Consider the following 22,175-nt stretch of genomic DNA (forward strand, 5'->3'; position numbering starts at 1 on the left):
CCCCATGCTCCAGCCATGCCATATTTCACAGAGGTTCCTGGATGTAACGTTCTCACTGCTTTATGTACACGTTCCTCCAAAGAATCTGGTCGTGCAGACTCAAATACATTTTCAAATTTTGTTGCCTGCAGTTAGAGCCAGAGACCTATAGTTAAGCAGAACCTTGATTCAATAAGGTTTCAGTCCCATTTATATTTACCGTTTAAGTGCATTGCAGACTGCATAGTTTCATCATTTTAGTACATAGTTTTAGCCAGTTTAATTTACAGAAAACACATAAAAGTTTCTGGCCTGAAAAAACAAAACATCCTCGTGCTTACACAAGAGGACCGGAAACAACCTGTTCCGCACCAGTATGGACAACTACCTTGAGCATGACCTTTTCCGCAATATGTTGCAGCCTACATTACTAGATTGTTATTGTCTCAACAATGCACAAAAATAATGCGATTAAAGGTTTATTTATAGCAAAAGCCTCTTATGTCGATGTCGCCAGAGAGCATACAGTGTAAAAAACGGAGACTTTTTGGGTTAAACGGAATGGAACTCTGTTGAGGCGTGTGCTGTAGAGACAAGCTTTCCAAAGTATAAACAAGACAAAATGGCAGGGCCTCGCTCCTTGTTGGGGTCTCTGCTGTTCCTGAGCAGCGCTTTTTCCACCCGCTCCTCCTTCCAGCCGGCTCTGGTGCTGGACATGGCTCAGATACTCCTCGACAACTACTGCTTCCCAGAGAACCTCTTCGGCATGCAGGAGGCGATACAGCAAGCCATCAACAGCGGAGAGATCCTCCGCGTATCGGATCCAAGAACGCTGGCCACTCTGCTGACCACGGGGGTGCAGGGCGCGCTCAACGACCCACGGCTGACGATCTCCTACGAGCCCAACGGCGGCAACGCGAGGCCCCCCGCCCGGTCCCGCCTCTCCCCCGAGCGCCTGATGAAGATGATCAGGAATTCCGTCAGGTTCGAAGTACTGGAGAACAATACGGGATATCTGAGGATGGACCGCGTAATGGGGAAGGAAGGGGCAGAAAAAATGAGCCTGTTTCTCCTGGAGAACATCTGGAGCAGAGTCTTGCCAACCTCCGCACTGATTTTGGACCTGCGCTACGCCACCTCTGGCGACACGTCAGGCATCCCGTATGTTGCGTCTTACTTTTTTGACGCCACGCAGATGGTCCACATCGACTCTGTGTACAATCGACCAACCAACACAACACAGGAGCTGTGGACTCTACTAGCACTTCCCGGGAAGAGGTATGAAAAGCCTAAAGACCTGATCATTTTAATAAGCAAACGCACCTCTGGTGCCGCTGAGGGCATTGCATACACTCTCAAGCACCTGCACCGAGCTATTGTGGTAGGGGAGAGGTCTGCTGGGGGTTCCATGAACATTGAGAAACTGAGGATTGGGGACTCAAAGTTTTACATCACCGTTCCAGTCGCCAGATCCATTAATCCTGTAACGGGACAGAGTTGGGAGATGAGTGGAGTGTCACCCAGCGTGGTCATCAATGCTAAAGAAGCTGTCGACAAAGCCAAATCCATCCTCAGAGTTAGAAGAGCTATCCCTGCAGTGGTTCAGAACATCTCCAACACAATTAAACACTTCTACTCCTTCACGGACAAAGTCCCGTCTCTTCTTCACCACTTAGCGTCAACCGATTTCTTTTCCACAATCTCAGAAGAGGACCTGGTGGCCAAATTGAACTACGAGCTGCAGTACGTGACTGAAGACCCACGACTGAGCGTGAAAATGGCGATGGACATCTCTGCCACTGTCGAGGACTCCGTCGAGCTGACCGACAAGCTGGATGCTCCCGCTTCCCGCGAAGGCGCCGTGGACCGGATTTTCAAAGTGAACATTCTGCCGGGAAACACAGGCTATATCCAGTTCGATGGGTTTGCCGAAGTGCCCCGGTTGGCATTATCACAGCCCCAGGTTATCAGGAAGGTACTGGACTCCATCGGAGACACAGAAAACCTCATCATTGACCTCCGTTCCAATATAGGGGGGCCTTCGGATGCAGTGCCCCTTCTGCTTTCCTATTTTCATGACGCGTCTCCTCCGACTCACTTCTACACGATTTACAGCCGGGTGGGAAACAACACGACTGAATTTCGCACGCTGCCCAGCACCCGCTTGGGCACACCCTACGGGTCGAAGAAGGGGATCTACATCCTGACGAGCCACTACACCGCCACTTCCGCCGAGGAATTCTCCTACCTCATGCAGTCGCTTCACCGAGCCACTGTCATCGGAGAGATCACATCCGGCACTCTCTTGCACTCCAAACCTTTTCCAGTAGAGGGCACAGACATAGTCGTTACCATCCCAGTCGTAAACCTCATAGACAATAACGGGGAATGCTGGCTTGGAGGGGGTGTCGTCCCGGATGCTATTGTGTTAGCAGAAGAAGCGTTGGACAGGGCACTTGAAATCATCGCGTTCCACCCTGAAGTCCACTCCCTGGTGGACGGCACCGGGGAGCTGGTGGAGGGACATTACGCTCTCACAGAAGTGGCCACAAAGATCAGAGAAGTCCTCAGGTCAAAATGGGCAGAGGGCCTGTATCGGTCAGTCGTGGACTACGAGTCCCTCGCTTCTGAGCTGACCACTAATCTTCACGACATATCAGGAGATCACCGCCTGCACGTCTTCTACAGCGACACTGAGCCAGACACGTTTGATGAGGTACCCGACATTCCAACTGCAGAGGAACTCGGGTACATCATCAACGACCTCTTCAAGACGGAGATCCTTCCCGGCAACGTTGGCTACCTGAGATATGACATGATGGCGGATGTGGAGACGGTGAGAGCTCTCGGCCCTCAGCTGGTTAAGCTCGTCTGGAACAAGCTGGTCAACACCGACACACTGATCATCGACATGCGGTACAACACAGTGGGCTACTCCACCGCCATTCCCCTCCTCAGCTCTTACTTCTTCGAAGCGGACACGGTACGGCATCTCTACAGTCTGTTCGACCGCACCACGGCAGCCACGACCAAAGTCACGACGCTTCCTCGGACGCTGGGGCGGAGGTACGGGCCTCACAAGGACGTCTACATTCTGACCAGTCACATGACCGGATCGGCGGCAGAGGTGTTCACGAGAGCGATGAAAGACCTGGGCCGGGCCACGGTCGTCGGGGAAGCGACCATCGGAGGCTCGCTGTCAAGCGGGACGTATCAGATCAGGGACAGCCCGTTGTACGTCTCCGTTCCCACGCACGCGGTCCTGAGCGCGGTGACCGGAAAAGTCTGGAACGTTACCGGAGTCGAGCCGCACGTCACTGCCCCGGCGAACGACGCGCTGATCGCTGCTGAAAAAATCATCCGCCTTCGAGCCAAAATGTCCTCCATCGTCCAAACGGCGGGCCGTCTGGTGGCTGATAACTATGCTTTCTCGCTGATTGGAGCGGAAGTGGCAGAGAAACTTACTGACCGCGCTAAGAAGGGCCGGTATAAAGCAATCAATTCTGAGGCAGAACTCAGCACAAAGCTCTCGGCTGATTTGGCAGAGCTATCGGGAGACAAAAATCTCAAGATGACCTATATTCCAGAGACCTCCAAAGCCATTTTTGGGCCAAAACATAAGCAGGTGATATTTCTTCTTCTTTTTCTACATTTATACCGAAATCCTCCTCATTCCTCAGTGTACACTGGTCCAGCCATCCTAACCTACAGTGCACACTCAAAAAATCTATAGTGACTCAACTAAATTTCTGAGATGCTCTGGACTTACTCTGCTTGTTTAACAGTATGTGTTAAATATATTAAAATGAGCACTTTTCTGGGAGGAATACAGTTGTGCTAAATTTAAGCAAGCTTATTTTTTTTATCAGTCCTCTGAGACGAATTTCACAAAAGAGATCATTTGATATCTGTTAAATTGATGTCTCCCTAGTTAAGCCCTGAATTATATCACAGAATAATTTCTCATATTAATTGATGTTCCCCATCTTCTTTTCAGACGCAGTCCCCAGAGACGCTGGCCGAGCTCATTACGCTTTCCTTCCACACAGACGTGCTGGAGAACAACATCGGCTACCTTCGATTCGACACGTTCTGGGATTTCGAAGTGACTGCCAAAATAGCGGAGCTGCTGGCGAAGCATGTCTGGGTCAAAATTTTGAATACCGACGCTCTTATTCTCGACCTCAGGCAAGGACCTTCCCGTCTTCTGTCATTTCTTAGCTGTATATCCTCACTTATTAGACTCATAACTCAACAGTACGCTGGCCCTGACCAGGCCGACACTCTACGTGAGAGATAAATGCACACCAGGGACGTGCATTTCTAATAAACCAGTAATATCTTCTGACAAACCATGACTTTGTACGGGTGAGAATCCTGTTAAAGGGCAACAACTCAATCCAACTTGACTACTGGGCTTGACGATAAGTTCAGGGAAACACTGAAAAAAAATATTCAGCAGATTCGTGAAAAACTGTTAATATCCTTCTGGTCATTTGTTGATTTCTCCCGTCCCATCACAGGTACAATCTGGGTGGATCCCTGAACTCTGTTCCGGGCCTGAGCACCTTTTTCCTCGGTGTGAATGAAAAGATTCTGCTGGACAAACTGTATAACCGGTCCTCCGACAGCACGTTCGAGATGTGGGCTCTACCCGGCCTCACAGGTAAAAACTAATTTATTCTGCGAGTCTGCGTAGGCATCATATCTGAGTCAAATACCTGATTTGCAATATTTTAACCCTTTAGGCCCCTGGTAATAATTCACAGATTAATATCAAATTCTCACCCACATTCAGGACCAAATTAATAATTCACATGACAGTATATTTTAGATATTAACAGGTTTTGTTTAAAAGTTTCAAGGATTTTCAAATTAATGACAATAATCAAGGGAGTTGAAACACTTCAAATACACATTTGACCCTAGTCTGATATGTTTTACAGCCGATCACTATGACCGAAAGGGCTACACACACAGCAGCAGGTTTCTTTCCATTAAACTGTGTTTATTGTAACAAAATTAATTTTTCATTAACGCGATGTACAGATCAGATTGCATTAAATGATCCTGACAATAAAAAAATATATTTGAGATTTTAATTTAAAAGTTCTACGATTCAGTCATTACTTATCAATTGCTCAAACATAATCATACCTCATTTGGTAAAATCAACTGCTGATGTAATATGCTTTTAAAATGAACAAGCCGACAGTACAAACAGGTCATTATAATATATGAGGCTGTCTTAAACTATTTGCAGTTAGTAGGCTGCCACTAGTTCTGATTATATCTGCTGATAGGAACTGCAATATCATCTTAGTCCATTATGTTACAGCCAGAAGTAGGTGTAGTATGTTTCTGCATATTACAGAATATATGAGAAGAAAATTTTTAGTTTATGTACAAAAATGACCCCCATTTGTACTCCAGTGCTCTTCATAAATATTGAAATATTTATGCATGGTGATCCATATACAATTCGGTACAACTAATATAAAACACACACACACACTTACACACTCATACACTCCGCCTCTCACACACACACACCACACACACACACACTACCCCTCTCTCTCACACACACACACACAAACATAACAGGCGAATGAAAAATTCTAAAATATGTCAATATTTGACATTTAAATAGACATGATGAGCTTTCCCAGCAGCCCTCACAGTCACGTCTCCTCACGCTCTTTATGCATTTATCCAATCCCGAAGCAGAGCCGTACGCCCTGGGGAAGCGTGTGGTCGTTCTGACCAGCGGGGCGACGGCCGGGCCCGCCGAGGAGTTCGTGGACGTGCTGAAGCGCCTCGGCAGGGCCACCGTCGTGGGCCAGAAGACCAGCGGCGGCACGCGGTACTCCGGAAACTTCCGCGTGGACGGGACCGACCTGTACCTGAGCGTCCCCGCGGTGCGGTCGGCGGACGGCGCGCGGGGAGGAGCCCCCTCCTGGGAGGGGGTGGGCGTCAACCCCCACGTCGCCGTGCCCCCGGACGCCGCCCTGGCCAAAGCCAAGGAGATTTTAAACGAGCGCCGCGCGGAGGTGGAGTGAACGAGGGGGGAGGGGCCGTAGGCTCCAAACTCCAAACTCCAGTCAGGGAGGGTGGCGGTGTCTGAACATTCACACATTTTCATTTCAATTAGCCGCCAACGTCAGCCTCAGAAACTCAGGGACATGTACTAGTTAGCCAATCAGTGATAGATTAAGCAGTTTAGCCCTGAAATACACTGCAAAAAACAGCAGCTTATAGGGGACTGGAGCTCGATCCCTGCTATAGGTTTTGTGATTCATACTCTCATGCGTCTGAAGTGTTTATAGCAAGTTACAGTTTCTCTTGTAGTTATGTGCGTGATAATAAAGGATAGTGTTAAGAACCTGTGTATTGTCAAACCTAAAAGATTAAATGAATAGTCATAAAAATATCTGTTATGCAGTATCTCAAGTGAACAGCTTAGATAACTATTTTAAACTCTAAACATATAAAACAATATAGTTTATGTAAAATAAATCTTTCAAAATTTCTCTACATTGTTATTCAAATCATGAGTTCTTTATAGTTTTGTGGTCATGTCCTTCATGAATTGTTGCCTATGTATTTTTTCTGTTAATGTCTGTTCTTATATTTTAATTGTAATACTGTATATGTTTGTTTTGTAAATTATATTTTGTGTAAACATTTGCTTTGGCAAAAAGACCTAAATATATTAGTACATCTTATTTTGTGAGTGGAAGCAAATCACATGCACAGTAGAAAACCAACTACTGTAATGTACTGATATGTAATGTCCAAGAATTATTTCTCCAAACTTTGGTCTTAGTTGCAGCGATTCTTTGCAGTCAGATAGAAGCAACAGGAATGAGTGAGACAGGTGTTACATTATGAATGAGACAGGCCACACTGGGTAAAGCCAAAGATATCCTCCACTGAAAATTGTTAAAGAACATTTTTAGCAAAATTGACTGCACAAGGGTCTAGTAAAAATGCACATCGGGGGACATGTAACATTTTTGCTTGAATATAACCCGGCCTTGCACATCGTTTGCTTTCTTCAACGTATTTATAACTGGTAGGTATATACTAACAGAAATCAATACTAGAATTACACCAATAATTAAAAGACTTTCCCCTTCCAACTGCTGTGCAGGGTTGGTGTGGGGAAAATGTTCATAGTATAATTCCTGATAAGATAACAGAAGAGTTTCCTGTGATTACCAAAGTGTATCAGGAGTGTTTATCCATATACCAAATAAAATACAATATATCATCAACTATGTAATGCGTTTTTTGGTTTAATTCAGAACAAGCTGTTCTTATATGCAAAGCATGCAGGGCATATTATCGTATTTAATACTGAGACTATAAGAGAACAGGCAGTTAAGCCTAACTGAGACAGCCTGTTATCAGTGTTGTTAATAGGAGCTCAAGAAACCCACCGGTAAGACCAAGCTAAAAAGAATAAATGTCCATTCTAATATTGGATAATTTCTCTCAAGGCTACATCGGCAAAAGTAGGACCTGGTGATCGGCTTGCTGTGGTATAAATGTATCTCACATCACAGGACACAACAGAGATGACTAAGTTCACCCCAGCTGAGTGCCCTCTACAGTCATGGCACTGGGATATATAATCACAAACATTTTCATTCTGGCAGTGAGTGCGTTTAGCAGCGAGATAACTTGACAGACTCTGAAACAGCCCTTGACCCCGTCCGCTTTATCGGAGGTAAAACTGAGCGGTAAAACCGCTGTTCTAAATGATCTCCTGTGGATTTTCACTGCCACTTATAACGCTGTTAATATTGGACCATTTTATAATGGATACTGAAAATTCTGATATGGAGCCAGGTCAAGCCTGCCTCAACGTATTCCCTATTTATGAATTAATTACTTATTCAAGTTATTCCCTAAATTTCCTAATTCCCTGTAGTTATTCCAAATATTCCACAATTCACTCTAGTCATTCCCTAAATTCCACCATGGTTGCAAATTCCATTAAACAGCACCAAAAATCTCAACGCCAAGATGAAGAGATCCTTAGCTGTATCTGTTTGGACTATACAGTGGATGAAGTAAAGATTACTCCCATTTATTAAATGCTACACCTCAATGCTGCATTGGAGTTCTCAATAAATTGTATTTTTTTATTTTTTGTCATTATGTATATATTCTTTAATTCACCACAAAAAGTATTGTCTCTAGCTAAATTGGCAACTCTTGTGCCCTTAAACATGCTTGTGGCACATCAGTCTCCTTTAAAATAGACCAAACCCAAACTACCTCAAGACCTATATCAAACCGCAGACCGACTTCAGTTCATTCGGGTGAGTATTCTGTATTTACAAACTTAGAAGTATGCATCAAATACATCCTTTACATAGTGGAAATGCAAATTTTAGTTATGTTTTGCTTCTGAATACAGATTGAAAACGTCAATGCAACCCTTCATTACAATACCATAAGGCTCTTTTAAAGCCTAAAATTAAATTTCTTCACTATAAAAAATATTATATCGAAGATATTTAACAAAAATAATCGAGCATAGTATGTCCAGTAGTAGTCCGTCTAATTGGCTATCTAAAGGCTTTGCTTTTAGTTTGTAAAGCTGACTTAAATCTAAAGAAAAGCTCAAGCACAATGTCATGTTTAAGTTCTCATTAAATCCTGATGGATTTTACAGCTGAAGCTGCATTTTTAACAGCCGTTTCTGGCCTTGTGCTAATTAACAATATGATTAGTTTTTACATTTTAGGTCGCTCTTTTCTATTTCGTTATCTATTTGCAACCCGCCAAACCGCGTATTGAAGTTATAAAAGCAAGAAGTTAAAACAGGGAATACTACTTGATAGAATGATCAAATAAAATGATTGAATGATCAACTCTGTTGAAACAGCAAAGCTAACAGTGGAGAAAGAGACAGGTGCTCAATAATATAGCATTGTAGTCATAATTCTGGACAGTTATTATCGGTTTAGAATGTATAGTTTGCTGTACCATTCAAAATACCGAGGTTCGTGATGGTGTTAATGAACAACACCCTTTAACACACTGCAGCTTATGTTTCCGTACGAATACGGCTATGAATAATAATATAATTCCACCTGAATTATAAGTCCAGAATATAAATAGTATAGACATCAAAACTAAATTCGCTACCAGAATATGCATTCAATTACAGATTTTGCTCATCAATGTAAATAACCTACAACATTTGCGTTTGGTCGACAGTAACAGAGGGACGAAACGCTAACAGTTTTGGTTCGAATATTTTAATTACAGATCATTTCAGATTTTAAATCGACGAAATAACAATTAATGAATACCAGTACCCTACAAAAAATGAAGATACAAAAAATACTCTAAACAATATTATTTTTGACAGACATTAAATACACACTCTTGAATAATAGACATGAAAAACATGAGGTAACAATCAAAATATAACTTGAAGATCAATTCTCATTCATTTTCTCAACGTATCATGTAGTCACTCTCTTGGTTTCCTAAGGCACAATTTAAGTATGTTAACTCTAACCTGACCAACAAGACCAGGCCACTCACTAGTATTCCTATAACGCAAGAACATTTGCATTCACAACGATAAGTGTGCGTATGGGGCCATCTAACGGACACTCTTTTTATAAGATTTGGCGCAGATGCGGTCAATGGTACATCTCGATGAAGCCTAAAGTTCATATATTTCAGTGATTACAACAAGGATCTAGGTTATTTAAGTATTAGTAAGCATAACGCTCGCGTGTTTAAACATAAAATACAAATGAAATATTGGTTAAACAGCATCAGAAATGAAAATATTTATAGCTGCACGTGTGCCTATGAAAATCTAAATCTGGGAAGGGATACATTTACAAATTAATTTCACATCGTAAAGCACAACTCGCCGTTATCCTGGTCTCCCATAACCGCGGGGGCCACGCGCAGCGTCAGCCTACATTAGAGTTTTTAACAGTTTAGTTGTGAGAGGTCATGTGGCGCGAGAGGTGATGACGCTCTCGGAAATACTCGTGACAAATCGGGCAGGTGAGTTTCTCCTCTCTTCTCCTCCTCACCTGCGACTCCGGGGCAAATTCCTTCTTGTGGTGCGAGCGCATGTGAAAGACCAAATCCGAGGTCATGCGAAAGGACAGGTTGCATTTGGCGCACCAGTTCTGGACTGAGACCCCGAAGGAAGTGAACGTCGGCGGAAGTAGAGTTAGAGAAGAGGTGGTCTGTACATGTACTCCAATATGTCTGTGCCAGTGTTCTGAAGCGAACGGGTAAGCATTCATCGCGGCGTTCGATGCCGGCGCGGACTGCCTACTGGAGAGCTCGGCGTTTAATAAACGGGATCCCAACATGGTGCCATATCCCAAAATAGTCTTAGAGGCAATCGCTTCTGCTATATCCTCCGAGCGCTCAGGGGGACTGGTTAATGCTTGGGACGGATGCACGGATGAGTCGTTTATGGTCCTTTTACTTGGTTTACAGAAAGCGCTTTTTTGCTGTTCATGGGTGCCCTTAGGCAAGACGAACGAGAAAGCACTTCCATCTGACTGCAGACTTGAGCCCGCGTGCACGCGGCCCTGTCCAGTCCGGTTAACTCCGGGTTCATCATCTGTCTCGGGAGCCTTCTCTAGTTTTAGCCTCTCTTTTACCCTCCTAACCTCCGTAAATGCACTTTGTTTACATTCAGGAAGATCGTTCTTAAACAGATACTTGTCTGCATTGTGCTTCAGAACGGATGCGGCGAGTTCCGGTACGGTTTGGCCTTCTCTGGTTGTGAGAGTTATATTAGTATCGTTGGCGATGTTGGTTTTCTCCAGTAAAACGGGTTTTTTGGCCTTTGTACTATCGAGGTCCTCGCGCCTCCTTTTCCGCGGGGAGCCGTAGTCTTCTTCGTTGATATTAGTCTTTTTGTGCTCCAGATCCCTGGCGATATTGTGAAAGTCGGTGACCCTTTGCTGTCTCTTAATTTCCACAGTTTTCTGCTCTTGCAATCCGTGGCAGCGCACGTCGCTTTTCACTTGCGCACAAAGAAAACGACAGTGCGCAAGATAGGGATACTCGTTTTTGAAGGCCTGGTTGCATTTTGTACATCTGAATCCTGTAAAAACAGACACATGAAGAATAATCAGACTTTATTCCTTTATTGCACCAACCCCTACATTATTGAATTATATCAGATTTTCCAAAAAAGACAGACTATCAGACAAAAACATAAGCGCCTAAGATACTAAAAGCGATGCCATCAAAACGCTTAAAGGTGACAAGAATGGGAAATATTTTAGCGATACTAACACCCAAATTATACCAATGTCACAGCATTTTCCTACCTTTTGCGTCTTAATAGAAGTTAGAAATATTTTTTCCCCACTTTGCTTTTGGGTACAGTCAAATCCAGGACACCACTTTAAAACCCATAATTCCAAATCCACGGTCCACCTCAAACCAGAACTAAAGCAGCTGTCAAAGTAGGTGCCAATTGACAGACACCATTTCTACATTACACAATGAGCTCTTACCGTGTGTGAGCGTTCTTGTCTTTATCTCGTTGAATCCTAATAGATGAGACAGTTCTTCGTCGTACCAGACGAGTAGTTCTTCATCTTTTTGTATACTGCGCGTGGACCGAAAATACAACTGGCCACTCCTTAGGTATGCCTCCATATTTTGTTCTTCTTTGTTGCTCGCCGCCTGCACAAGTCTTAACCAGGAAAGCACCAAAGGTGAACTTTTCACAGCCTCTGCATCTACCTGCGAAGAAAGTTATTTCCAAACGCGTCACATTTTGAGATTAAACACCATACCTTGTTTAGGCTAAGCGGTCACACACAAGACTGGGAGCTTTTATGACATAGCCTACATGCACTGCCCTAATATTGAATTTACTTAGATAAATTTAACTAAATCATACATATTAGATTAAAGTGTTCAAATGCTACAGTCCTAATTAATTAATTCAATTTTTTTTTTTTTTTTTTTACAATGGATGACATGGTCATTTTATTAAAATAAAAAAGAAATGCCGTTCTTATCTATGAAATATAAAGGGTTATGAACTTCTCATACCCGGAAAACACAGGATTTGTTCCTCTTATCGCAGGATTTCAAGGCGATGAAGGCGATGGTGTCGTAAAAAGTATTCTGGAGAACGCACGGTCCAAACGATGCCCCGGCTGACAGGTCCCTTGTGACGTGTACACTTGTGAAAAGATCCGTAACGTGGTGCTGAAGAAGTTTGGCGTCGCTTGCCCAAAGGGAGCGAGGCAAAAAACTAAGCTCCATGGCTAGACCTGAGGAGAGATACAAACAAAACAAGAGATTTAAAAAGGAAGAAATTCGAGGTGTCACGAAAGAATTTGGGAGGCGACGTCAGACACTGCCTTGCCCGAGGACACATGTGAAATGTTTTTCTTTAGCACGTAGCCCGTACAATATATGACCAAGTATATTGATTTTTGATTTAATTAGCCCAAAACATTTAATTAGTGGTTATATTTTCGTTTCCTCGAACAGCATGCTTTTATCAGTGCAATGCATATTAGATCTGCCCGTTATTTTTTCATAAACAAATAAAGACTTGGATTAATGAAACAATATTAGACCTCATACTGTGTAGCTTAGTATTGCTATTAGGCTTACACAAGCAAAAGAAAGACAACAGTGGTCATTCACCAATTCCTTCTCCATTCTTTTATCTTGTTTTAACGAGTAGGCTACGACCGAATTTGAAGGGAAAAAAAATACATTAAAAAAACAATAAGCATGAGAAAATATAAAATCTCTCGCGGACTGATCTAATTCGCTGTGATTGATTTTCAGGGATACTGAGCAGAGTCCTCGATTTCACTCAACCTTTTGTTTAGACGTTTCAGTTTGATTTCTCCTATTGTCTGTCCATCTGGCATCTAAACTGTCTCAGCTGCGTGGCCTCTCAAACGCTGTCCTAGTCGTATTTTAAGGACATGTCTTAAAAACTGCCAAGTAGGGAACAACCGTCAAGATCCACTGCATAATTGCATGTCAGCGATATGTATTTGATATGATTTATCACAATAATTTTAAATATCCACAGCAAAATGTCCAGTGTTAATTAAACTCTTGACTGATACAATTTGGTCCCACGTTCCAGAGTGGGACCAAATGTTATCTGCTAAGAGTTGAAGTAACAATGGACATTTTATAAACATTTTTTGTGTTTACGTAATTCTATTTCTAATTCTTTTTTTTTTAATGGGCAAGTGTATGTCCGTACAAGTCACTGCAATCTGACCCTTTTCCAATATTGCCGTTTTTATTTGAAAAGAGACCGACTAAGCACCGGCGAACGGAATCTGTCGGACGGCAATTTGTTGTGTGACCAGGGAACTTTCAATCTAAGATACAGCAAAATGAAAACAGATGAACAACATACATAGGGATACACACAGTGTTAATATATTCAATAAAAAATAACAACATATAACGTGCTGCACACTCACCAATTTGGATATGGAGACGCTTCAGACAGAGAAGCAGCGTGGAGATGCTGAGTCCTCAGCAGGTGCACTGATGCAAGCCGCCGTCCGCCACCGACTGTAGCGAGAGTGACTGCGCGCGGGCGAGGTCTTGGCTTGAAGTGCCGCTGACGTTGCTCAGTCACACACTTATTCTCGTCCAGGCGGCCGAGCACTGACGCGAGACAGCCCACATACCAGTTCTTCCGTTCTCTTTAACGCCAGGTGGCATTTTGATTGGTGCCTTTTCTGCTGTACGGTCAGCCTAATTAGACGTGAGACGACCCCCTTAATGGCTGAAGAGCGTAATTGATGAAAACACGAGAGCTCACACAGTTCATATTATTGCATAGAATTCCTTTTGTCTGAGAGTAGCCTACAGTTTTAATGTATCTTTACGAAACACATACTGAGCCGTTTTAACATGATTCTCGTTTGCACAGTTACTGGTGACTTGTTCACTTGGATGGTATTTCGAATTTAAGGAAATATGTGTTTATATTTAACCCTGCCACGAGGGAGTCAGATTACACTGCCATATAAAACAATAATTGTAAATTACTTTTAATAGTTACAAATTAATTCTAATTAATTAATTAAATCACGAATTAATTCAATAATCTAAGAGTATGGTACTTTATACTAAGAACATCGTCATTACTGCACGCTGTAGCCATGCGTTTTGTTTTTTAGATTTGAGACACAAGTACTGAAATAGATTCAGTTGAGGTAAACAAATATAACATTAACAGTGTGGCTGTATAGAGGACATGCACAAACATGTCACATTTAAAAAATATATTACCCTAACATACCCTCTCAGACATGGATAGGGTGATGGCATTCCCCGTTTAAACTATCATCTGGAAACGCTGGAACAGCGGTAACTATTTGTGGTATGTTCAAGGTCTACACAATAAAATGTACACCGTTAAAGTATTTTAACAGAGTACACACAGTCCCTATTGAATGGGCTCATAAACCCTGCTGAATTATCACTGGACATTTTACTGTGTTTTCGTATCTACGTTGGTGTTCAGTTGCATGTTTCTACTATTACGGGCCATTTGCTTTGTTTCATTGTAAACAGATCAAGGGGCCGTGACTGATTGAAGCCAGTTTAACTGCAAGGAGTTTTTTTGAAAACATTAAAGGAAGGGAAAAAAATAATATGCAGGACGCTTCCTTTATTGTGGTCGCTTCTCATTCCTGACCTTTCCCACCAGTATGTATGCCCACACTTTCCTGTAAAACTGACATAGGCTAATCTCAAATGTCCACAGCATACTTGACGTGTATCCGCTCAGAGGTCAAAATAACCGCGTCTGAATACAAGCTCCCGTCATTTGACAGAAAAAAAATTAGGACAGGTTTTTTTTTTTTTTAACATACTTAATTAAATCGTGTGGTTATATAAAAGTAGTAATTCAGTTGAAATAAGTAATGCACAGTATTTAGCGAAATTCTCACCAGATTACAACAGTTTCATATTTTTAGGATATGAATAACGCATTCGTTCAATGGCAAAACAAGATTGTACCGGATCATATGTCATTTAACAGCCTCGTGTTCCATTTTACTTGTAGTCAGAGACCAACAGACCCGGCAATTATTTTTGTCCCCTGTAGGGGACACGAGTCTCTGTCTTAATCTTAAGAACAACACAACAAGGCCCATTCAATAAAATCAAATAATGTTTTTGTAAATATTTCCACTGCAACAAGATTTTTTTTTCGTCCAAGATTGCATAATGTGAAAATGTTAAATGCTTAATTTTTTTTCCCGCCGGATCTCAGGAGGATATTCTGGACGCATTGAATATCCAAGAACCGAGCCATACAGTATCCCATCTATTTCTCTCTGTACAGTTCAACCGTTGTGCACGCTTGCTCAAAAACAAATTTCTCTGATTAAAAGCCGTCGTGGCTGTCATAAATGTTTACCTGTTTAAATAAGTTGTACAAATTCTGGAGAGGCTAAGTGAGTAAAAAAAGTCTGATTTTCAATAACTTAGGACAAGCTATTCTAATAATTACGGTAAATGATTTTAGCTATATTATGTAAAGCTTTCCGCTGAGCTTTATTTTAGAACTTGGACGGTGGTGTGATCCAAAAATAGGATTTTTCAAAACAGTTGAGCCGGCAATATCATGCAACATATCAATCTTTACGTCATTTAAACTTTCTCTGGTATGACAAGAAATGCTTTTATTTGTTAGGGCGACGACTGCATCTAATTGCATCTCTGGACAATCCGAGTGGTGGAAGAAGTAGAGCACAAATGTTTGTACATGTGTCTTATCTCACCCTATCAAATTGAGAAACTAGGGACATAAGCCATACATCAATCAAAAGGTTACAGTATCAGTCTAAGATATCCACATCAAATCCATGGGGTAATTTCTGTAACAACACATTTAAGCCCTATACATAATTAATCAATTTCTGCAGCAATATTGTGTAAAAATACTTGGTTTCTTGCTTACTAAGCTAAGGCAACGTCGCTTTGCGGTTAGATCAATTTTGACACTTTAACTTCAACACACGTATGTGTGTGTGGGTGTGTTTTGGATTTTCGCCTGCTAGACATAAAAACATAAAAAAACAAACATTACAAAATTATAATAATATACTGTCCAAGTGCTTCTAAATGCAGTCACAGAAAATAAGGTGGGGCCAGAACTTCAAGCTTTTCTATGCGGGCAGATTAGAAATATGAAACCAGACCGTGTATTTTTTTTTTTTTACCAACTCATGCAGACGTAGCGCTCTCATTTTATTCCTTGCCAGCACTGCAGCAAGGGCCTCCTGTTCCCCCCCCCCCCCCCTTTTTTTTAGCGCGAGAGACTAGCCTACTGTACTAAAGGATCTCCGCTGTTTCATACATTTGTTTTTGCTGCACTGTATTAGCCAAGAAAGTAGCCTGGATGTTGTCCCGACCAAGGAGATTAAAAAAATACCCGTCTCACACACCGTCTCCAACATAAATCTATGGAATTAGGAGTTGGTGCATAGTTTGTATCTTATGTGGCTTGTTATTTAAGCGTTTAATTGGCAGTTATTGTCATTTTTCCAAGGGGAAGTAATTTTTCCTCACGCACGTGTTACCTTTTCATTGCCTAGTTCATCACTTGATCGCTCCGTTTGGAGGAAGACCGTGTGTGTAATGTTAAGAAACTGCGCCGTCTGACGCAAGGACAGGACGGAACTGTGGAACCGCGATTATCCTTTTGTGCCGGAGCTTCCTGGAGGAAACCCTTCCACGACTTTGGGAATAATGTGAAACGCTGTTGAATTTCTGTACTGTGTTTTTTTTGGGGACATCAAACGGTCTAGGAAACGATGGCGAGTATTTTGATTAACGCGTGCCTTGCACTGGTTTTACTTGGATTTTTCGTGTTCACACTGCCTTCAGTTACGGCTGAGACAGAGGAAGATGTTGAAGAGGAGAGGTCTTGTCAAGGCGCTTTCGACTTGTACTTTGTCCTCGACAAGTAAGTGGCTGTCACATTTATGACATTTTATTTACTCCTCATTGCGCGTAGCCATGCAACGAACTAGTTGTCTCGAAGCGCGGCTGGGGCATACCGTTAGTCTTTCACTCCGTCCTTCCCTCACCGCTCTCGTGCTACACCTCTGAACTCGTGCATAGGCTACTTCTGGTCCTTTGTCTCGTTATGGGACTCTGGAAGCCGTCATGTTTTATGAACGGGGCTGGCTTTCCGCTGTTCTTTTTCATTCGTTTACTCAACCCGATCGATTCATTTTCAACACACAGTCAATAAACCTATACGTCCCGTTACAAACCAACAGCAAAAAGTCTGATTTAGTCACGCAATGGCTTGTTACCGTTATTGGATTGTCCATATCCACCCTGTCTGAAAACTAAGAAAAGCAGCACATCGATCACGGTGTTGAGGGCTGGATGCATGTAGGCTACAGGGTTACAAATTGTAGCTTATGTTGTCGGACGCTCCAGCTGCGCCAGCTGTCTGATGAGACTGTTTGTAATGCGGAAACGCGATGTCTATTTTACACTTTGAAGCAATTCGCTAGATAGCAGTATGGATTTTATTTATTGTAGCTAACCTCGTGGATGCCTGTTTCACAAATATTTTAAGTGAAGAATATAGGCCTACATAACTTTATCTTGTCGTTTTATGCGAAACACGGACAGTGCAAACCCTTAAATTGCAATTTCACGTTGCAAACCCAAGGAATAGCATTTATATAGTTATATAATTTTATCTGGTGCTGTGAATCACTCAGTCAGCAAACTACACGCGCACTCTTGCGTGTCTATGCGAGGAGACGGTGGAAGGGGTGGCGCGTCTTGAAAATATGGTTAGCTGACCAAGCAGTTCAAAATGATCCAAGATTTGCTCGGTCCTTCCCCCCCCCCCCCCGCCCTTTGAAACTGGACAGGGAGTCGCGCTCGTGACACTACCACGTCCGTAAAAGAAGCTCTTCCTTTCACCGGGTTAGCTGTTACTCAGTCGCCCATGTCTTCAAAGTCATATGAACTGGACAGCGATGCTACTGTAGCCATCTGACATTATTTTTCCCCAGCTGGCTGTTTTGGGATAGGTGGCAATTCCACGCTCAATGTATTGACAGAATGGTTTATCTTGCACGTGGCTCTTCAGTACAATTCTACCAGGTTAGCTATAACTCAGTCTTGCGTGCCTTTAAGGTCATAGACAGTTAAAGGCACTCGACAGTGACGCATGCTACTGTAGCTATCTGACATTGTTTTTCCCCAGCTGGTTGTAGGCAGGATTACTGATAGATATAGTGAGCTCGATATTTTGTCACATAGTTTTGCAACCGTAAGTGCTTTGGTATCCCATCCCATTTCTTCTCTTACTCTCCTAGAGAGAAAGCACCACGATTGGGGCTTTTAGGGCATGTTTGCTAACATTCAGATAAATCAAAATCAAACCAGTCAATCATTCACAGGTCTGGTGCAAATACACTGCTACATTCGGTATATATGGGACTATTTAGCTCCCATAGAACAGGCATCGTTTGTGTGAGGAAAATATGTAGTTTGTAGGTCTACTTATGAGGTGAAGTTTGAGAGATTACTGATTATAGAAGTACATTTATATCTGTTGATTTCAACAAAATATTCAGTGTTGAATTTTAAAAGGAAAGCCTGACATTTGCTTGTGTTGCGAGGATGGATGACCGTTATCTTTGAAGGAAGCATGATTAGGCTCCTGGCCCAATTAGCTTCAAACGATCGGAGGCTCATTACGAGACTTCCTGTTCTAAGTTCTAAGGCCCTCGTCGCCAGGCAGGTGGAGACATTTATTGCTTTTTAGTCCGATGTGGGTTTCCTAAAAGAGGCCCAGCTGTTTTAAAGTGACTACTGCTGATTCAGCAAAATATGGCCAATGCATATGTTGTTACAACAGTTTAAAAATATTGATATTGTTAGTTTGAATTATAAGGACATTGTTAGACGTTAGCATTAATTCCTTGTGTGAACACTAATACAGTGACTTGCAGAACCGTCAGTTTGTGATGCATTAAAGTGCATATCACAAGAACTGGGGATAGTGGGCACAGGATAGGAAGTAACATATTAAGCAACACAGTAAAGCATGAACCTATACAGCAGGACCACACACAACCATATACAGCAATTAATCATCTTAATCAATTTTACAGAGGGCTACAAAGGGCCTTTAAATGGTACATTTTCTCCAATCCTTCACAAATTTGATGAACCAAAGAACAGCAGAGCTTATACTATGTAGGGTTATTCAGAAATAAGTTATTGTCTCTTGACACTCCCAGATAATATCCCAGCTAACGCAAAATGTTCTCGCAATGTTGCTGGAATGTTTTGTCAATGTTATAACATTGCCGCTACATGCCAGCAACATTGTGAGAACGTTTTGTGTCAGCTGGGATGGTACATCACTGATGAGCAGGCCTCGTCTCCTTAGTGCAGTACAATGTTTTGGTGATTATATTTACCTGAAGAAACTAAACAACATTAAACATCCTCCCTCCAAATCAAAACCATTGCTGTTCCCAGATAAAGGAGGCCATAATTTTGTTTTTAAATGCTTATACCTGCAAAATAAGAGTGCAGACAAATACAACACAGTTTTTTTGTAAAGCAGTACACCATAATGAGTTTAAGGAGTTATTTAAAAATGTTTACAGGAAATTGCATTTTTAAACAATAAGCTGCATTATGGAGTAGCAACTGGAATTCAGGTCCAAGGCACAACTGCTGAATCAGACTGCCACGGACCCAACCTGCTGTTTAATAAGTCATAATGAACATGGTCGCCATGCCGCGCCAGATCTGTTAACTACGGTTTTACTGAAACCAAATGTGCACGAGACTGTGAGCCCGTCCAGGCAGGAAGACGTTTCTCCTGCCCCGCTGTGCGAAACATGTAGAGATGTTAGCGTGTCGCCCAGTGGCGCCGGATAAAGCCGAGAGCGCTAATCGCCGTTATCTCTCCCAGCTGTAGTCTCGCCGCAGCGCACGCGAAGGGCTCGAAGCATTTCCGTTAGGCACGCCCACCGACCGCCACGCGCTGCTCCTTGGAACGGACTCAAGTACTTGAAACCAAATCGGTTTCATGCGCAAATTAATCTAGTTTTCCCCCGTTTTTACCTCACTGGGAGCCACTGGCTTTTATCCCGTATAGTTAAGCAAGATGCTAAACAACGTAATGTACGATAACTGTCGTAGAACGTATAATTATCTGGGGGGGGGGGGGGGGGCTTTAGTAGTAATTTTTTAAAGACATTTGAGAGACCCCAAAATACAGCAGCAGACAAAGTAAAACATACCAAAAAACCCCACTTCAAGAGGAATGAACTATCAGGGGTTTGGTCAGGGCTTGGACTCATTAAAAGTCTGGTTGGCAACCTGTGGTACAGTTTTCTCAACTGTTATTAAATTACAATGGCTTTGTTTGACGTGATCATTGTTTAAAGGAGTCACGCTCATGAACGTTACGGGTTTTAATGGCTGAACGGCAGTTAGGTGAAGAGCATGTTGGGATAGCCTATGTTGTTTACACCCTGCCTTCTTTGAAGGTGTAGACTCTGAGGTGAGGTGAAGTAAAAATGGATCAATGGTTTAAGGGAGCAAGTCAAAAACAAATTCATCCTCTTCAACATGACATTACCATTTAGGTTATGATTGGAGCCTCGATTAAGTTAGATGCAAGATAATGTTGTGCAAACTCTTTCATGCGTGTGAAAATCAAGACATCTTTCAGTGGGATTTTCTCTTTACTCGCCCCAGCGTATTACCAGAACATACTTAATAAGTCAGCAAAAATGCTTAATAAAGTAGTTATTTTTTATTATCTTGGTTGCCTAGTGCCTCCAATGTTTAAAACAACAAACATACCCTTGCTCTGCACTCTACAGTCTAGTCCTAGAGCTGGCTGCTCTCTCTGGGAAGTCATATAAAAGCCAACGAGACATCAAGGCTGGAATCTAGCTGTCACCACACGGTCATTTAGTGCAACCACATTGTCCTCAGCTTGAAGAACAAAAAGTCAGCCATTTTGTCACCGACAGCGGTGTGGGGTATAATAGCCGAGGAGATAAACAAAGAACAAATGCATGTGTGGTCATTTGACAGGATATGCAGTGCAAAATGTGCTTAAACGTGTTGCTTGAAGTCAGGGATGAACTGCAGCGCAGGACAGACTGAATTCTGGTCAGATTGAGTCATAGCTTTATTTGGCGGGAATGCGAGGTTCTCGATGATGCGTATAGTAGGCCTCATTACCCGCGGAGCTCCCGACCGCTGCGTCCATCAGCACAGAACGGCGGAGAGAACGCGCCGTTTTTTTACACAAGATAGATATGGGCTGCACGTTCTGAAACCACCTGCTCCTTCTAAGATGATGAACACAACGGAAAAAGTGGCGTTGTCTGAGAAAATGAGAAAAAACAAAAAACCGAGGAACGACTTGTTTTTGTTTAAAGGGTTCTGGCTTTAGTACTTTTTTTTGGGTTTGCCAGACTTTGTGGATTTACCCTTCACACTTTACCCTTTGCTTTTGTAAAGTTTAGTGAAAGCCTGAGGATGTGCTGGCTGGCATGCATGGCTGAGCTTTTGGTCTGCTTTATGGACCAAACGACGCGGTGCCACAGACAGAATTACCTTAAAATGTCACCCACTGACCCCTAGCTTAATAACGAAGAAAAAGCACAGCAAATGCCAAGCCAAGCGTCTTCGAACGGGTTCCATCTTATACATGACATTTACAGTAAGCACAGTTCAAATTCTGTTATACCGGGAATACTGGATTTTTGTTTACGTTGGAGTGACATTTCTTTCTGTAAACTCTCACCAATAACTGCAAGGAGGTCAGTAAGAGGGGGCGGAGGTGGAGGTGGCCAGTGGAATTGTGTATAGCTTTCATTTTCGATTGGGAAAAAATGTAAAAAGGAAATTATTACATTTGTCAACTGTGAAGGAGTGGGAAAGATTGCCCATGTGATTGAGGAGTGCTTTTTTTTTTTTTTAGTGGAAAAAAGATCTTAGGGTTTCCATGAGATCAGAGTAGTCAGAAGAACAGCCGGAGATGAGAGCATCTTTGTGTTATTGTAGGTGGTCTTCGCAGGCTGAGAGTGAACTATGAGTCAGGTTTTTATTTATTATTATTTTTTTTTTAGAGAAACACTCCAGCTGTTGTT

The 22,175-nt window shown here is 42.5% G+C and overlaps 3 protein-coding genes across 5 annotated transcripts in view; 2 read left to right on the forward strand and 1 right to left on the reverse strand.

Annotated features, from left to right (window-relative positions):
- The first annotated feature begins 601 nt into the window (after positions 1 to 601).
- LOC118218318 (retinol-binding protein 3-like) lies at positions 602 to 6,041 on the forward strand. The gene is made up of 4 exons (XM_035400910.1): positions 602 to 3,604; positions 3,977 to 4,167; positions 4,503 to 4,645; positions 5,707 to 6,041. The coding sequence occupies exons 1-4, from the start codon at positions 602 to 604 to the stop codon at positions 6,039 to 6,041; spliced, it is 3,672 nt and encodes a 1,223-aa protein (XP_035256801.1).
- A 3,211-nt stretch (positions 6,042 to 9,252) lies between these two features.
- Positions 9,253 to 22,175, reverse strand: part of prdm8 (PR domain containing 8) — a 38,384-nt gene continuing 25,461 nt past the window's right edge. The window contains exons 1-4 of one of the 2 annotated variants that reach the window (XM_035399961.1): positions 13,470 to 13,633; positions 12,058 to 12,281; positions 11,511 to 11,742; positions 9,253 to 11,092 (exon numbers count right to left, since the gene is read on the reverse strand). In XM_035399961.1, the coding sequence (XP_035255852.1) occupies positions 9,960 to 11,092; positions 11,511 to 11,742; positions 12,058 to 12,273 (1,581 nt within the window). In that variant the 5' untranslated portion in view covers positions 12,274 to 12,281; positions 13,470 to 13,633 and the 3' untranslated portion in view covers positions 9,253 to 9,959. Of the gene's footprint in view, positions 11,093 to 11,510; positions 11,743 to 12,057; positions 12,282 to 13,469; positions 13,634 to 22,175 lie in introns of those variants that run through there. The other variant, XM_035399960.1, reaches the window with a different exon arrangement.
- The window catches only part of antxr1d (ANTXR cell adhesion molecule 1d), a 29,246-nt gene continuing 23,400 nt past the window's right edge, over positions 16,330 to 22,175 (forward strand). For both annotated transcript variants that reach the window (XM_035399958.1, XM_035399959.1), the window contains exon 1: positions 16,330 to 16,978. In XM_035399958.1, coding sequence (XP_035255849.1) covers positions 16,827 to 16,978 — 152 coding nt within the window. In that variant the 5' untranslated portion in view covers positions 16,330 to 16,826. The remainder of the gene's footprint in view (positions 16,979 to 22,175) is intronic.

This window comes from Anguilla anguilla, chromosome 18 (assembly GCF_013347855.1).
Source record: "Anguilla anguilla isolate fAngAng1 chromosome 18, fAngAng1.pri, whole genome shotgun sequence".
Lineage (NCBI taxonomy): Eukaryota > Metazoa > Chordata > Actinopteri > Anguilliformes > Anguillidae > Anguilla > Anguilla anguilla.

Coding starts and splice junctions, on each gene's coding strand:
- LOC118218318 (XM_035400910.1), top strand. CDS start 602: ATGGCAGGGCCTCGCTCCTTGTTGGGGTCTCTGCTGTTCCTGAGCAGC. Junction 3,605..3,976: donor TTGGGCCAAAACATAAGCAG/GTGATATTTCTT, acceptor TCTTCTTTTCAG/ACGCAGTCCCCAGAGACGCT. Junction 4,646..5,706: donor GGCTCTACCCGGCCTCACAG/GTAAAAACTAAT, acceptor CCAATCCCGAAG/CAGAGCCGTACGCCCTGGGG.